Source organism: Camelus ferus, chromosome 9 (assembly GCF_009834535.1).
Source record: "Camelus ferus isolate YT-003-E chromosome 9, BCGSAC_Cfer_1.0, whole genome shotgun sequence".
In the NCBI taxonomy this organism is placed as follows: Eukaryota; Metazoa; Chordata; class Mammalia; order Artiodactyla; family Camelidae; genus Camelus; species Camelus ferus.
This window is the reverse complement of record NC_045704.1, coordinates 66033010-66051026: the sequence shown is the minus strand read 5'-3', so window position 1 is coordinate 66051026 and position 18017 is coordinate 66033010. Positions and strand designations below refer to the sequence as shown.

Here is an 18017-nt window from a genome sequence, read left to right as displayed (position 1 = left end):
ATTGTGAAATGATAATAAAAGTCTAGTTAACATCAGTTAGCACTAAGTCTACTTAACAGTAAGTCTAGTAAACACCAGTCACCAGTTCTAATTTTTTTTTCTTGTGATGACAACTTCTAAGATCTATTCTTGGGGGAAGGGAAATTGCTCAGTAGTAGAGTGCATGCTTAGCATGTATGCATTCCTGGGTTCAATTCCCAGTATCTCCATTAAAAAAAATAATAATTTTAAAAAAAAGACCTACTCTCTTAGCAACTTTCATATATGCAATATGGTATTATTAACTACAGTTACTATGCTGTAGATTACATCCCCATGACTTTATTTTATAACTGGAAGTTTGTATCTTTTGACCCCCTCCACTCATTTTGTCCAACCCACACCCACACCCCACAACTCTGGCAACCATCAATCTATCATGTATCTCTGAGCTTGCTTTTTGTTGTTCTTGTTTTAGACTCCACATATAATGAGATCATTTCTCTGATTTATTTCACTTCGCATAATGCCCTAGAGGTCCATCCATCATGCTGTCAGAAACTGCAAGATGTCATTCTTTTTTTTTAATGGCTGAAAAATATTTTGTTACACACACACACACACATACACACACACCCCTCATTATCTTTATCCTTTCATCCATTGATAAGACACTCAGGTTGCTTCCATGTCTTAGCTATTATAAATAATGCTGCAACGAATATAGGAGGTATATTGTATATACAGTTAACCCTTGAACAACTTGGGGGTTAGGGGTGCCAATCAACCCCCACTCCCACTGTATTACATAATCAAAAATCTGAGTGCTGTTTATCTCTGCCTCAAAAACAAAGGAACTTACACCAGAAATAGACACAACATTGTAAACTGACTATACCTCAATAAAAAAAATCAGAAATTAAAAAAATAAAAAGCAAAAACAAAAGAACTGATAAATGACTCACCCAAGGTCAAGAAGCTTTAACATTCTGGGTAGAATCATGACTCAAATTCTAGTTCTTTTGATTCCACATATTGAGAACTCTAATCAAACACAAACTTTTCCTCACACTTAGTTAATTTAAAGATCTGTAAAATAAAAATACAGGCACTATATTTACTGGAAAAATCCACATATATAGGTGGACCCACACAGTTCAAACCTGTGTTGTTCAAGTCAACTCTGTATCTTTTTGAGTTAGTGTTTCCATTTTCTGGAAATAAATATCCAGAAATGGAATTGCTGAATCATATGTTATTTCTATTTTTAATTTTATGAGGAACCTCCATACTGTTTTTCATACTGGCTGCACCAATTTACATTCCCACCAAGGAATATAAAGTGTACAAGAGTTCTCTTTCTCTACATCCTCACCAACACTTGTTATTTCTTGTCTTTTTGGTAATAGCCTACCTAACAGATATGAGGGAATATTATTTTTTAAATAATAATGAAAGAAAATTTCCCAAGGCTGAAAGGAGATAGAAATTTTCAAAATGATAGGACTTTCAAAGTACTTATTTTCAAAAACCCCAAATTTGCATTAAACTGCATAACACTGAAAACAGAAGACTCCATAAGCTTCCAAAAAGAAAAATCATTACCTACAAAATAATGAGAATCAGACTTAGACTTAAGAGCAACACTAGATTCTAGAAGACAATGGACTGCCTCAAAATTGTGTAGAAAAATAAAGTTCAAGCTAGAATTCCATACCAACCAAACAAAACTTGAAAAAAATGAAGGTATATAAAATAAATAAGATCTCAAGCCATGATTTGAGGCTCTGGCTCTAGCAAAATGAGAAACTATCCTCCAAGAAAGAAAAAATGTGGGATGCAGGAAACAACACACCCAACCCAAGACAGCCACATAGAGAAGTCTCATAAGTCAGCCATGAAAAAAAATCTAGAGAGCAACCAGTCTGGATTAGAGAGGGGGGGAAGAGAGGGGAGAGGGTTCCAGAGAGAGGTGTTTGAGGAAAAAAGGAGGATTTAACAGACTAGACAGTATGAGACACCAGAAAAATTTATAGTAAAACAAAGGCAGATAAAACATGAAAAAGCGTTAGAAATTTTAAGGGAAAAAAATGTTACAAGAAAGGAACTGTAATCATGATACTATTTGGTGCTATAGACAATAATATTTACTTGGTCAAAATCACATAAAAGCTGTTTATTAATTTTTAATCTTTAGAATCAACCCATAAACAAAGCACAGATAATCATGGTTAATAACAGAATACTAAATGTTGTCAAAATTTAAAACAGAAAAGCAAAGTAAAGATGACAAAAATTAGAGGTGGGAGGAGGAAGAAAAACAAACATAAAGAAAAGGGCTTTTATTATAATACTCGTCTTACAAGGTGGAGGAATGAAGTGTCAATAGATGGAATACGAAAAAAATGAAAATTTTAAAAGCTATGTTAAAGAAAAATAACAAAACACAAGTCAGAGAAATCAAATCTTTAAGGGAAAGACTAGCCTTGAATCAAAGAAAGTACATTTCTTCTGATGTGAGGATGGGTAGATTTATATTTAAGTTGGTAGATGCGAAGATAGGAAGTGGAAGCCGCTCATGTTTGACAACCTCAGATTTTTTCCATGAAGAGACAAAAATCTTGTTAAGGAGAGGGCAGGAATGCCAAACACCCTGCAATGCATGAAACAACCCTAACTCCCTAAAGAAACAGACTAGAGTAGCAAGTCTCAAGGTACAATCCCTGGGGATATACAAAGTCTACAAAGTCATAGCTGATTTCAAAATAATGTTAAGACATTACGTACCTTCTTCACTCATTCACCCACAAGTCTAGAGTGGAATTTTTGAGAGGCTATATAATATAATATGTGATGATTTTGCTCTTAAGATGAATGAGGTGTGCACATATGTTCTTATTTTTAAAGTTTCTTAGTTTTAAATTCTAATCAGCAAATATTGATAGGGATAAACCATGTAAAGATTCTTGAGGTCCTCAATAATTAAGAATGTAAACGGGTCCTGACACCAAAAAATTTGAGAATCACTAGTTTATACTATAATATTTTAAACTTTTAATCTTTACAAATAACCACTTTTGCTTGTTCCTCTCTACTGAACAGCAGTAGAACTCTTAAAAAAGGAATAACATCAAATTCTGCAGCCTGTTTTTGAAAAAGAAAAATGTAAGAGATGGATTTAAACATAAAGTGGAAAAGACTATGAGACCTAGGAAAAAATATTTTAAAAGATATTCAGGAGAAACTTGATTTGGAGAATTTTATCCCCCTTGACAATTCTCATTATTAACTTATTTCATCTAGAATCTTATTTTGGTTTTCTTCTTCTTTTTTTTTTTTTTGTGGAAGTACTGCAGATTGAACCCAGAACCTTGTGCATGCTAAACACACACTCTACCACTAAGTTACACCCATTTCCCCTTTATTTTAGTTTTACAAAGTTCTTAGAAAGTCATTTACTTCCTACCTAATGAAAAATAAACCCCTCCTTATAATATCCCTAAATAAAACGATCATCTAGCCTCTGTTTAAACACTTCCTGAAAGAATTCTCTATCTCACAACACCTAAATGCGATTTTATAAAACATTTAACAGTTCACAAGGTTCCCAGACTACAAAGTTCCATTAACTAACCACCTATTTATTTATTTACTTATTTACTTACTTATTTATTTATTTACTTACTTACTTACTTATTTACTTACTTATTTATTTATATTTTGGGGGGAGGTCATTAGGTTTATTTATTTCTTTTGAACCCAGGACCTTGTGCATGCTAGGCATGCACTCTACCCGAGCTATACCTTCCCCCTCCTAATCACCTATTTAAAATATTTTAAATGAATGTGATGGAAACAGTACTAAAATATTTTTCTTTTTCATTTCAAGTATAAAAAACATTCCTATTACTAGTTTTTCCTTTGTATGGCTCTTAGCAATGTTTTAATAAAAAATGGTAAGTTTCTAATCTTGATCCTAGAACAAAATCTAGTACTTATTAACCCTGGCAAAACAAAATCAAGAGAGAAAAATTTTTAAACACAAAAATATACGAAAGCTCGCACCAAACCTCTCAAATTAGAATCTCTAGGGTGTGAGTTCTAAGAAATTGGTCTCGTTTGTTTTGGTTCTATTTTTCGGTCTTTAGCTAGCTCTATGGGTAATTCTGGCACTCATCTGATGTCAGTTGTAACAGTTAATGCTGGTCATCCCAAAACACCAAGGACCTGTATTTTTCAAAATTTAACTAAACATGGTTTTCAAAACATTTAACATTTAGTTCAGTAACACTTCTAAATATTTATACTCAACAGGGTACGTGGTAGGTAGGTAACATGTCATAATTATGAATAGGGCAAAATAAGTTATTCAGTATTAGACATCCTTATCATCCGGAGAGGAAGGTTGTATGGGGTGTTTTTAGTGCATAGGCTTCATCATAAGTATACATGGCTCTCTTGTTCTATATAACAATTCTTCTGGAAAAAAATTTTGGAAAACAACACTATAAAATTATATTGCACCTAGAGTTTTATAAAGTGCTTTCTCCTTGACCCTCCCAGAAATCCTGTGTATAACACAGGCAGGTAATATCCCATTTTATAGGTAAAGAACCTCAAATAGCTGCAGAGCTAGCAGATTAGGTGAAGACCCAAATCTTCGGAGTATATATTCAGTAATTCCCATTAGACAACTGTGTCTTTCCACTCCACCCACCACCACAACAAAAAAGTTGTGAGTTTTTTCTGCAATATAAACTTCACTAGTAAGGGTAGAGAAAAACAAAAGCTCATCTTTAGTTTGTTTTTATAACGTGGCTGACTGAAACCAAAATTGGACCCTGTTCTTATGCCTGCTTTTGTCCACTTTGTTCCCCTAATTTTTATTTTTTAACTAAACATTTTAACGAGATAACTGTAGATTTATATGCAGTTATAAGAAATAATAGATTCTGTGTAACTCTTACCCAGTGGTAGCATCTTTGAAAACTACAGAGTAATATCACAACCAAAAATATTACCATCAGTACAGTCAAGATATCAATATTTCCATCATCACAAGGATCCCTCATATTCCCTGCTCCCCTAATTTTTAAATCCTCATCTTAAGCAACATTTGGAAGGTATACTCATTAAGTCCCTACTCAGTTTTATCTATTCGAAATTTGAGAACTGTATTCATAAGCCGTTAAAAAAACCTTTACATTACACAAAGTATTGGTTAGGATTGCCACGATATAATGTAAGATTCTTAAGCCACTACTACAACAATAACCTTTGCAGAGTGGGATTTTTCAAGCTAAGACTGCAGTTCTAGGTTTACAAAACAAAAATTTTAACAGATATACATACTTCATGATTCCATTTATATTAAGTTCTATTCAAAATTAAAGTGAACAACAGTGTTATGAAGAGGAAGGACTAAGAAAGGCTACATGTGGCTTCCTAGAAAGAGAGAACTATTCTGTAACACAATAGGTGTATAAGACACAGTTATATCCATTTGTGGAAACTGTATTGGAATTAGGCAATGGTTTCTTAGGTATGGCATCAAAAGAACAAGCAAAAAAATGAAAAAGGGATAAATTAAACTTCATCAAAATTTAAAACTTTTGTGCTTCAAAGGACACCATCAAGTGAAAAGACAACCCACAGAAAAGGAGAAAGTAAATGCAAATCATACATCTGATAAGGGACTTGTATCCAAAATACATAAAGAATGCGTACAACCCAACAATAAAAAAATAAATAGTCCAATTTTTTGAAATAGGCAAAGGACCTAAATAGACAGTTCTTCAAAGAAGGTATGCAAAAAGCGAATAACTACAGGAAAAAGATGCTCAACATATTAACCATCAGGGTAATGCAAATCAAAACCACAAGACACCACTGCACACTCACCAGAATGGTTACAATCAAAGAGATAGACAAGTACAGTCAAGGACGTGGAGAAACTGGAAGCCTCACAGTTGTAGGTGAGGCTATAGATGGTACAGGGTCAAAATGTCAACCACAGAGGTATTAGCTGACCCAGCAATCCCACTCCTAGATACGTCCCCAAGAGAAATGAAAGCAGGTGTCCATACAAACCCTGGACATGAATGTTCATAGCAGCATTATTCAGAATAGCCAAAAAGTGGAAAAAACCCAAATGTCCATCAACTGATGAATGGATAATTATAATGGGAGTATATCCATACAATGAAATATATTTTAGCCATAAAAAGAAATGAAGTACTGATACATGCTACAACATGAATGTACCCTGAAAGCATTATGCTAGATGAAAGAAGCCAGACACAAAAAGACATAAAAATGTATGATTCCATTTATATGAAATGTCCAGGATAGGCAAAATATAAACACAGAATGTAGGCTAGTGGTTGCCAGGGGTAGGGAAGAATGGAGAGTAACTGCTAAAGGATAGACTTTCATTTTGAGGTGATGAAAATGTTCCAAAATAAGATAATAATGATGGATGTACAACTCTGGATATACTAAAAATCACTGAATTGTACTTTAAAAGGGTATTATGTGTGAATTATGTATAAATAAATATAATATGTGCATTGTATCTTAATAAAACTATTATTAGCAGTGTAGAGTTAGGATTTATTTGTTATAATACATGTAAATTTTACCTCAAAAAAAAAAACCTTTAAAAATAATAAAAATAAAGGAGTGGGGAGTGGGTAGAAGTACAGATGAAACAAGCAAGGATACAAAAAAGTTCATTATAATTCTGTTCATTTTGTATATGTTTAAAATTTTTTATGTGTAAAAGTAACAAAGTTCTTAATAATAGCCAAGTAAAATAATTTTTCTAACATACATTTTTGTTGTTTTTTTTGACAAAGGAAACAGAAATCTTGTATTTTAAAAAGACCAGAGACACTGCTACCTTCATTATTCTTTTACAATGTTACATAAAAATAGAGATATGACAGAAACATGGTGTGTCACAAAAATACTTCATCTTAAAAATGTACCGAGAATTTGTCCTTAGTTCAAAGATAGTTCCTTACCCTTGCGTTCCTGTGGTTTCCATGGTTGATGGGTGACACAGTTTCTAATAAATGGATGCAATAATACTGTGCTATCCAATACATCAGCTACATGTGGCCATTTTAAATTATAAATTTAATTCTCAGTCTCACCAGCTACATTTCTTGCGTTCAACATCCACATGTACCTATGGCTACCATACTGGATAGAGCAGATATAGATAACTGCCATCACTGAAGAAAGTTCTATATGACAACACTACTCAAATACATAAAAAACATCCACAGGGAAACTTCCATATTCCAATTTAGGTGTTATCCTGTATTTTGCTGCAAGAAACAAATCCTGAAGAACAGGGGAAATAAAGCATAAAAATATCAACCAAAGAATATCATTCATGGAAGTTTAGACTAACTAAAACTACAGGTAAATTTCACTTTCAAAAACACCAAGCTACAGATTTTGGCCATAGCAACTCCTCAAAGGCAAATCTCCCCATGTGTTAAATAGATTATCACTATACTGCCAGTTTCCTAAAGTCAGATGTAAAGATTATGCTGAAATATTAATAAAGCAAATTATCCTTTCAGTCAAAGATCTAATGAAAAGATATGTTTAAAAGTATAATCCATGACATCAAAGAGCTTATGATCCATAGCAAAATATACAGAATAAAATTCCTTTCCTAGTTGAGCTTTGAGGTAACAGATATAATTATATTTTGTTTCAGCTAGAAAAAAAAGTTTAACCAGATTTCCATACTTAAAGGCCTAAAACTGTGTGTGCATTTCATCCTGATAGGTATAGATTTCCGTTAATGCCCAGTAACATGAATACGCAGTATCAGGAAGCAGGTGCACTCTTAATTCAAATATTTTAGAATATTTTTAGCACTTTAAAAAAAAACTGAAGTTGAATAAATTTTAAATGTGAATTCAAATAGACTTTCATATTTAGGAGCCTAAAAAAAACAAAAACAAAAAGTTTCACCTTGTACTCCCTTTGCAAACTATCACTACAAATGCTTGGGGGAGTGTAGCACTCCAAATACCAAGAATAGAATAGAAATTTAAAATCAACTCTTTCCTTGCCAAAGCTACTAGGCACATAAAGCTGTTAGTCAAAATGGCTCCATTTAAAGCATTTCAAATCCCTGAAAAGGTCACTAAGAATTTAAGTACATTTTACTTTAGCCACATTACTTTTAAATTCACTGTCGTTGCAGTCCACAGCCCAAAAAAGGAATTCTCGAGAGAATGAAAACATGGAAATTGAAACCAGCCTGTAGGCAAGGTATACAGAAGAGTCACATGGAATCAATCTGAAGGAGAAAGTAACTACCACCGCAGCATCTGGAGTCAAATTAAATCAAGCACTATTTACATATTTCTAGTTCTATACTGACCTCACATCTCACATGGTGCTTTCTTATGTTATACACAGGCCTACCTAGGTTTCCATATTTCCATCAGTAAATGGGTTCTACCTATAACCAAAGTTAGATGCTTTAAAGCATAGAACAGCACTCCGTATCCCTTTCCCCATTGTTCACGAACCCTCGCTGTTCGTCAAATCACCCCGATAAATCCATCGGTTCCCTCTAGTTGCTTCCAAAGAAAAAAATCTTGCAACCAAGGACGCCAGACTGTAAAACACAGAGTTAAGAGTTCTGGCACTACTGAACATGTTAAGAAATCCTGGCAAATTATTTAACATCCCTTAAATCGTAATTACCTCAGTTGTAAAAATGAATACGATAATACAAATCTACAACCGAGCAGGCATATGAGTTAAATTTAATTAAGCAGAATTGCCCCAGATTTTTGGTGGTCTCCGAATATAAGGCCCCTCTCTCCTACAGTACACTTTCCCTCCCACTTCTTCCCTTGAAGCTCTCAGGGTTTGCTCTCAGGGTCTACTTAGTGTCGCCCTTATCCTCGTATTCCATCGTGCCCTTCCACTCTACCCCCATCTCCAAATCCATACAATTCCACCACCCTCCGGTTCCAAGCTGCTACTTCCCTTCGCGCCCCCTAAGGTTCCAGGCAACCCCTTCACTCTGGTCCCCACGTCCCCCTCAGTCCCCATTTCCTAACGGCTCCTCCCCTACGTTCCCCACCCCCTCATCACCAGGTTCATCCTGCCCCTCCAACCGTCTCCCGCCCCCAGGTTCCTTCCTGCCCCTCCAAACACAGCTTCCCCGTCTCAACATTTCATCTCGTTCCTCCAACCGACTTCCCCAAAGTCCTGCTCGCTCCTTTAGTCCCTATTTTCTCCAGTACCCACCCAACTGACTACTCCTTTCCATCCATTCTTTTCAATATGTACACATATGCAAGGCACCCCCATACACACACTGGAGCCCCCACCCCCACCGCAATCCTCCATCTTTCCCTTTTATACTTGCTTCCTTTCTTCCTCCTCCCCACCCCCTCCACCTCCTCCGGAAGAGCCTGGTTCCCAGGCCAAGGTCTCTCACCTCATTCGGTCACTTCAGTGGTGCCAACCGCTTCATACAGGAAAAAACAACCAATCACGACCCCGTGGGCGCTTCCCCTGCGAGTCCGAGCACTTACTGGGCACCCGCCCCACCGGGCACCCCGCACAGACACACGAACAAACCGAGGTCGTGGGGACGAGGGCTGGGGGGTAGAGTGAGCGTTCTTAACCGGCCTCAGACAGAGCCCACTTCACTGCAACCCTTCGCCATTTTGGTTTCCCGCGGACTGCCGGTGCATTCTGGGAGCGCGGAGCGGCTCCGACGCCGAATGGCAGCTCTCCAGGGCCGCGAGGGGGCGGGGACTGCGCGGCGAGCGCGGAAGGACACCGCTCCCTGCCTCCGCGGCCGGAGCTGAACAAAGAAGGACTCTTTAACAGTGCGTGGGACTAAGTCCTTCCGCCGCCGGCGCTAACACAATAGTGAGCGCCGCGCTGCGGCCAGTCGGCTCCCACTGCTGCTTCTGTTCTGAGGAGCGCGTCGTGTCGGACTTGCACAGTGCGTTCTTTTCCTCTGAGGGGGACGGTTCTCCCTACATCTTGCCCTGCTGACTTCCTTTCTGTGGAGAAAATGTTAAATAATGCACGTTTCTTCTGTCTTCAGCCTGAGGCCTGCCTTTGGAATTTCCGTCAGCGGGAAGAGACCGCGGATGTCAGAATTGTGTTTTGTTCGGCGATTATTGTCCAGCCCCAAATTCCTTCCTACCAGGAGCTGCTTGTGTGGAAGGTTTTCAGACTTTTTTCCCTGACGATGAAAGGTTTCTCTGTTTATCTTCTTTGCAAATCCTTGCTAATTGTGATGAAATCTGAGAATAATCTCGTGCAAAGTGGTTTATTTTAGGAATACAGAACTTTTTCGTGCTCAGGCAGACCCTTAGCCTGCCAGCCGGTGCTCGGCTGCCGACAGGTCCCCAGTGACAGAGGGCATGCTTGTCTCTGACGTCCTTTGATAAAACCCAGCTCCTCTTAGTGCCGCATGGGATACCTTTGCTTATAACATTATCAAAATATTTAAAAACTCATTTTATATTTTGTCTCATATTACATCACAGGGATAATTAATACCATGCTTTTTTCTCTCTCTGAAAAAGTATCTCTTGTGGCCTAACCTCACTTTGCTCATATTTCAAAAGGAGTTCTCCTCAGCCTTTGATCTCAGGATTTGGCAGATAAACACGTTCATTTTAACAACACCGTTTTAGTCATACCCTTCTGCTTCTCCTGACTAGTAGTCTTAATCAAATTTTTAGTCTGTCGTCTTTCTACAGCTTCACTCTATCTGTTGCCTTTCAGGTTTCATATAGTTTCTGTAAACTTGCCTTCGATGCCCTTCATAATTTTGGTTGAGAGGATGACTAAAAAAGTAAATGCTGTTCAAAAATGGATAAAGATAATTACACAAGCAAGTATACTTGCTATGCAGGTAAGCCCAATAATAGAACATCAGTTGTTGAGATGGTCTAAATTCTCTTCAGCATTTCTCTCAAGTGGTCAACAAGCCTCTACTTCAGCGTCTCCAGGGGTTCAGTACCTAAGAGGCAGTCATTTCAATTTCACAAATGCTAACAGAAAATTCTTCTTTATATAAATGTAATCTGACTTCCTATAATTTCCATTTACTGGTCTAACTTTTGGCCTCTTTAGCCACAAGACAGTGTTCTAATCTCTTATACATTAGAGAAGTAAATGATACCTGTCTTTCTGGAACAAAAAAAAAAGCTTGCTGTTTTCCTGTGTAAACATATGAATACAAAAATGCAATCATTTAAGGAAGCCAGGTACTCAGAGAATCAAGGGCACTGAGGGAATCAGAAAAATACAAAGAATTCCTGTAATTGTGGTCTTCGAAATTTCTGTTAACTAAGCAACATGCAATGATTAGAACCTTAAGAAGAAACATGTCAAGGCCCTCAGGGGTACAAAGCAAAATAACTTCAGAGTCAACTGTACCCTTTATTGTTACCTATTTCTGTGATAGTCATAAGGGTTGTTCGCAAAAATTCTGGTTATTCTTCCTGCCAGACACAGAGTAAAATTGTACTCTTTTGCACCCTTGAAATTAGGCATGGACATGTAACTTGCCTTTACCAATGGAAGGGAAGGGGAAATGAATCACTTTCTAGGAAAATCTTTTAAGAGGCAGAGGCACATTCTGTCGCACCCCCTCCCCCCACCGTGGTGATCCTGGAAGCATGTGTTGAAATAGAACATCTGTCACTTTGAGTCCCTAAATGACAACAAGCAGAGGTTAAAATTGTGCAACCATCACCACAATCCAATTTTAGAACATTTCTACCACCCTAAAAATAATTCATTATGCCCAATTGCAATCAATTCCTGTTCTGAGTCCCAACCCCAGAAATCTGTCTCTATAGATTTGCCTTTCTGGCCATTTCATATAAATGGACTCATACAATAAGGTAATCTTTCGGTCTTTTTTTTTTTTTTTTCACTCGACGTGATGATTTTGAGGTTCATCCATGTTGTACCATGTGTCCCTAGTTCTTTCCTTTATATTGCTGAATAGTACTCCATTGTATGAATGTACTATATTTTATTTATCTGTTCACCAGTTGATGCACATTTGCATTGTTTCCAGTTTAAGGCTATTATGAATACTGCTCCTATGAACATTTGTGCATAAGTCTTGTGTAGAACTTGTTTTTATTTTTCTTGGATAGATTCCTAGAAGGGGAATTACTGCATTGTATGGTAAGTTATGTTTAACCTTTAAAGATATTGCCAAGGTGTTTTCTAAAACATGAGCAATGTGGGAGGGTTCCAATTTCTCCACATCCTCACCAATACTTGTTATTGTCTTTCTTTTGTATTTACTCATTCCAGTGGGAGTAAAGTGGTCGCTCTTTGTGGTTTCAATCTGTATTTCCCTAATGGCTAATGATGTGAAGAATCTTTTCATGTGCTTATTAGCCACTCATATCTTCTTTGGTGAAGCATATATTCAAATCTTTTGCCTGCTTTTTAACTGGGCTGTTCAAGTATTTATCAAGTTGTAAGAAGTCTTTATATACCCAGATATAAGTAGTTTATCAAATACATGATTAGCAAATATTTTCTCCTAGTCTACTGCTTTTCTTTTCATTTTCTTAATGGTGTTTTTTGAAGCACGAAAGTTTCTTAATTTTGATAAAGTCTAATTTATCTTTTTTTAATATGCTTTTGATGTTATACCTAAGAACTCTTTGCCTAATCCAAGATCACAGAGGTTTTCTATTATGTTTTCTTCTGGAAGTTTTGTAGGTTTAGCTCTTGCATTTAAGTCTATGATCCATTTTGAGTTAATTTTTGTGTATACTGTTAGGTATGGACCTATATTCTTTTTGCATGTAGATACTTAATTAGAGATTTAAACTCTTGTGTTAAGTCACTGCAATCTGGAATTGTTTGCCACCCAGCATATTTTAGTCTACTCTGACTGAAACAATATAGATATGTTAATATGTAACAGAACTCAATAGTAGCATTGAATTCTCTACCAAAATCAAACCCCAAAATGAAAAATACAAAAATTTGAGCAGGATATTCAAAATGTTAGTTAATTCTCAAAATTTATAATTGAGAAGTCACAGGGAATGTTATAAAATACTATGTTTATAAACCTGCAAGCTCTCAGTTATTAGCTATTACTTTCTGTGGAAAAAGGCTAGAAGTCCTTTCGCATTGTTCATTATGCAGAGTTAGCAATGCAAATAAGCAGGCAAGTCAGAGACGTCAAAGAAACATTCTCTGTCCTCACAGAGTTTGCTTTCATTGGTCTGAAAAAGGAAATAAATCTGAAACATCAAAAAAAAGTTTTGATAATAATCAGATAAAAAAGATTTATTGAAATTCCTTTCATTTTTATCCAAAGCTTAAACCTCCATACATAACATGAACATTGCTTTTAAACCTGGTTATTTGTTGTAAAAAATGTACATGGCAAATTTAGACTCCTCATATAATACATCTTAAAATATATTGTGCCCAGTGTCAATTTATTGCTTATCATTTCCAAATTCACCCTTGCTGTGTGAAAATGGATGTGAACCCTTAAAATATTTTTCCCTCACCAACTGGCATAATATGAAGCTTTGTCAGAGGACTGTGCTGGAGACAGCATGCATTACAAAACAGTTTTCTTTCCTGGTTCCAAGGTACACTTTCAGCAGCCTCCTGCAGTGTGCACAGCTTCCCCAGAGCTGGTATCCTGTAGTACGTGCACCCTCCTCAGACTTGTCGAATCATCTTCCCCCTACCCTAACCCCAGAAGAATTTACATGTGCTACCATCAAGTGATATTTTTGCTGTCTTGGCAGTCAAAAATTTAAGTTGAGTAAAAAGTGTGTGTGCAGTCACAACAAATCAATTAAGGGTCATAAGAGCTAGGTTCCAATTCATGCTTATGGCATCCCTGCTTATGACACAAGCTTTTGAAGGTCAACTCACCAAAATCTAGGGGTGAGAATGGGGGAGAGGAGAGAGAGAGAGAGAGAGAGAGAGAATTATCCAATGGTATAATGACAGACTGTCTTACCTGCTTCACTCTGTTATTTTTGTCCACTGGACAAGATAAGAAAAGGCATGAGGTGAGAGGCAGAGCAACAGAAGCAGGAACCCTGGGGAACAAAGGGCCTAAGTTGCTGGTCAGCCTCTCTCACTTTATTAGCTGAGTGATCTTGGGCAAGTTTCCCAAACTCTCAGAGCCTGAGCTTTGTGAGCTCAACGGGAAGGATGAGAACATCAACATAAAGCTTTATCATTGGGTTAAATGAAGTAATATTTGTAAAAGTGCTTTTTTTTTTCTCTTACAGCAAGTGTTACCTGTCTGACTCCCCTGATTCAACTACGAGCTCCTTGAGGGTAGGAGGACATTACTGTTCTTTATATCCCTATTCCTGGAAATACATCTGGACCACAGATCTCCCTTTATACAAATAAAATTTTAAATGGATATTTATTTATTTCACAATAAGTAACAGAAGAACTATGCTATATTGTGTTCAGGACAGGGTACAAGCATTGATAATATACATCCACAAAGTGGGCTGGAGGGCGTAGTGTCTGGAGATAGTGACATTAATAAGTAATTAAGATACAGGGAAAATGTACAGAGGTGTGAAAGGGTGTGATGTATGCTAGGAATGAGAACAAATTTAGTGGAACCTAGTATGAAGGGTAGAAACAAGGGCAGAAAGGTGATTGGGTCTTATTGTGAGAGGCCTTGATTACAAGAGTCATGATTACAACCAGAACAAGACTTGGAAGTGTAGAAGCCCTTGCCTTGGTGTTGCCTGCAAACAGACCATAAAGTATATAGGATCCTCCATCTCTCTCTGTCTCTGTCCCTCTCTGTTTCTGCTCCTTTCTGAATGATGTTTCATTCTCTTCTTCTGCACATGGCTTTCTCTGTTTAGTGGGAAACATGGCTTTTAGGAAGGTTACATTTTACAATAGGAACCAATTAAGAAAAATAAATTTCCTTCCTCCACCTCCTTCCCTCATCCCTACTCCTCACCTTTAGAGTTCCCACTGAAAAAAATCCCACAGAAGTATTGTGATGGGCTAGGCTTGGGTTACGTGCCCAACCAGATGTTATAGGCAAGATGAGCTTTTCAATAAAAATTGGATTGATGCCCATCCCTGTAGCCAAAGAAGTGGATATTTTTATTAACTGCCAGTACAAGAGGCACAACTGGTGTGGAAGAGAAGATGTTTTCCCAAAGAAGGGGTTGCTATTCTGGGCTGTCAAAATATTTTGAGTCTACTAACATGCAATAAAGTTTGAACTTCCATTATATAATAATAATGATAATGATAATAATAATAATATGTATTGAATGTTCACTGTCTGCTAAGATGTGTGAAAAAGTACTTTATATATGTTACTTTATTTAATATTCCTCAAAACCCTATGAGGAAGATATTATTAATTCTTATTTTACTTATAAAGCAACGGAGATACACAGAAGATAAGCAATTGTCCATGGTCACATAACAGTAAGTGCAGATTTGAATCCAGTTTTGTTTGACTCTGGACTCTACTCTTTAACCACTATCCTACATAGAAATAGGAGAACCATCAGAGGATTTAAAATAAATCCATCCTGTGGAAATACCTCTCTGGTGGTAGTGTGGAAATTGGATTCAAAATGAGAAATACTGTGAATAAAGAGGCCACTGCAACTGTCCAGGTGAGTAATGGGTGAAGGCTTGAACAGAGAGGAAAGAAGAAACTTCAGAGAGGTGACACTAACAAAACTTGGAAGTCACTAAAGAGATAGGTGAAAGGATGAATCGATTCGAGGATAATCTTTGAGGTTTGTGGCTTGAGTGAAATGAGAAACGATGACTGTATTTCTTTGTTTCTTCTTCCCTCCTTCCTTTCTTCTTTCCCTTCTTTTTTTTGCAAAGATTGGATAAGGTGGTTGTTGAACAATTTGAGGGGTAAACTAACTGAGTTTAAGGTGCACATGGAATATGAAAACGAGATGTCTTGTATGCAGCAGGAAGTGCATCCAGAGTGCAGTAAGGGGAGGGCTGATGCTGGACGGGACAGTACACACGGCACTCCGATCCAGTTTGCGTCACTGGTGTTCTTCCCTGTTTCTCCTGTGCCAGGAACAAGAGCTTGGCACAAATAATAGTTATAACTGAATCAGAATGTATTTAATTAAATAATATTAGGTATTAAAATTTAATTGCACAAAATGTGCACATTAAATTGGAGTATTTGAAGGGTTGTTGACAAAAGAAGACAGGAATGAATAGTGTCCATTTGTGCATTTTATGTCACCATTGTCATTAGTTAATGATTATCTCTATGTGGTAAGATTTCTTTTCTTCTTTATATTTCTCCCTATTTCCTAATTTTTCTACTCTTGTAATGTTTAAAAGATTTGTTAAAACTCATGCAGTGCAGTGATATAGGTTTCTGGTCACGTAACCCATGAGAAAATGTAGATACTGTTAGCTAGCAGTGTTTGAAAGCTCCCAGGCTATCAAAACGTACGCTCTTTGGGAGCTCTCCAGGGTACTGGACTGCCTCTCCTGAAATTCTGATCTGTGAACCAGATCTTTGTGTCTCTTCTGCCCTGCTTGCTCTTGGTCTACCCTGAATTCTGCCTTTTGATCAGCTGGCTGTCTCAACTATCTCTTAACCGGTAACTTAGTTCTCTGGATGAGTTCCCAACAGGGTTTAACTATTAATCTTATGCTGATGCCTTCAAAATCTATAGAAGCAGTAACTTTCTTCCCACCTAAATTCCTCTATTCCATTTCTATTACTATTAGCCTTCCTTAATTTATCTAGCAAATACTATTAAGTGCAAACAGAAAGGTACAATGCAAAACTATGAAACTTCCAGAAGGTAATATAGGAGACAGTCTATGTGATTTGGGTTTGGCAGTTCATTTTTAGATGCAACCCCAATACCGTGTTCCGTGAACTAAAAAATTGATTAAGGTGAACTTTATGAAAATTAGTGTCATTCTGCATAAGACACCATTAAGAGAATGAAAAACAAAACAATGATTGGGAGAAAATATTTGAAAAACACATATCCACTAAAGCATATAGCCAGAAAATACAATGAACATTTTAAGATCAACAATAAGAAATCAAACAACCTAATTAAAATGGGCAAAAAACCTGAACAAATATCTTACCAAAGAAAATATACAGATGGCAAATAAAGCATGTGGAAAGATGCTCAACATCATATGTCATTAGGGAAATTAAAACAATGAGATAATACTACACACCATTAGAATGGCTAAACTCCAAAATGCTGATAGCTCCAAATGCCGGTGATGATATAGAGCAACAGAAGCTCTCATCATTGCTGGAGAATGGAACAGGCACTTTGGAAGACAGTTTGGCAATTTCTTACAAAATTAGATATAATCTTACCATATAATCTATGGGTCACAATCTTAGGTGTTTACCCAAATAAATGTGTTCACACAAAAACTTGCACATGAATGTTTATATATGTTTGTAGCAAAACAAGAAGAAACTAATATGTCCTTCAACAGGTGAATGGACAAACTATGGTACATCTATACAGTGGAATATTATTCAGTGGTAAAAAGAAGTGAGCTATGAAGCCATGAAAAGACATGGAGGAAACTTAAATGCATATTGCTAAGTGAAAAAAGCCAGTCTGAAAAGGCTACATACTGTATGAGTTCAACAATATGATGTTCTGGAAAAGGCAAAATTATAGAGATGGTAAAAAATCAATAGTTGCCAGGGGCTAAGGAGGAGAGAGAGGGAGAAATGAATAGGAAGAGCACAGGGAATTTGGGACTGATGAAACATGATTCAACTGTCAAATCCCAAAGAACTATACAACACAAAGAATAAACCTGAATGTGAACTACAGACTTCAGTTAACATTTCAATATTGTTTCATTAATTGCAACAAATGTGCCACAGTAAAGACATAATAGAGAGAGGATAATTATATGGTAACTCTCTGTACTATTAGCTCAATTTTTCTATAAACCTAAACCTTCTAAAAATTAAAATCTATTAA

General features: G+C 36.7%; 1 protein-coding gene across 2 annotated transcripts in view; it reads right to left on the bottom strand.

The window, feature by feature from the left end:
• MTF2 (metal response element binding transcription factor 2) overlaps positions 1-9749 on the bottom strand; it is a 59634-nt gene extending 49885 nt beyond the window's left edge. The window contains exon 1 of one of the 2 annotated variants that reach the window (XM_006190904.2): positions 9464-9749. In XM_006190904.2, coding sequence (XP_006190966.1) covers positions 9464-9468 — 5 coding nt within the window. In that variant the 5' untranslated portion in view covers positions 9469-9749. The remainder of the gene's footprint in view (positions 1-9463) is intronic. The other variant, XM_006190908.2, reaches the window with a different exon arrangement.
• Between the last annotated feature and the right edge of the window lie 8268 nt (positions 9750-18017).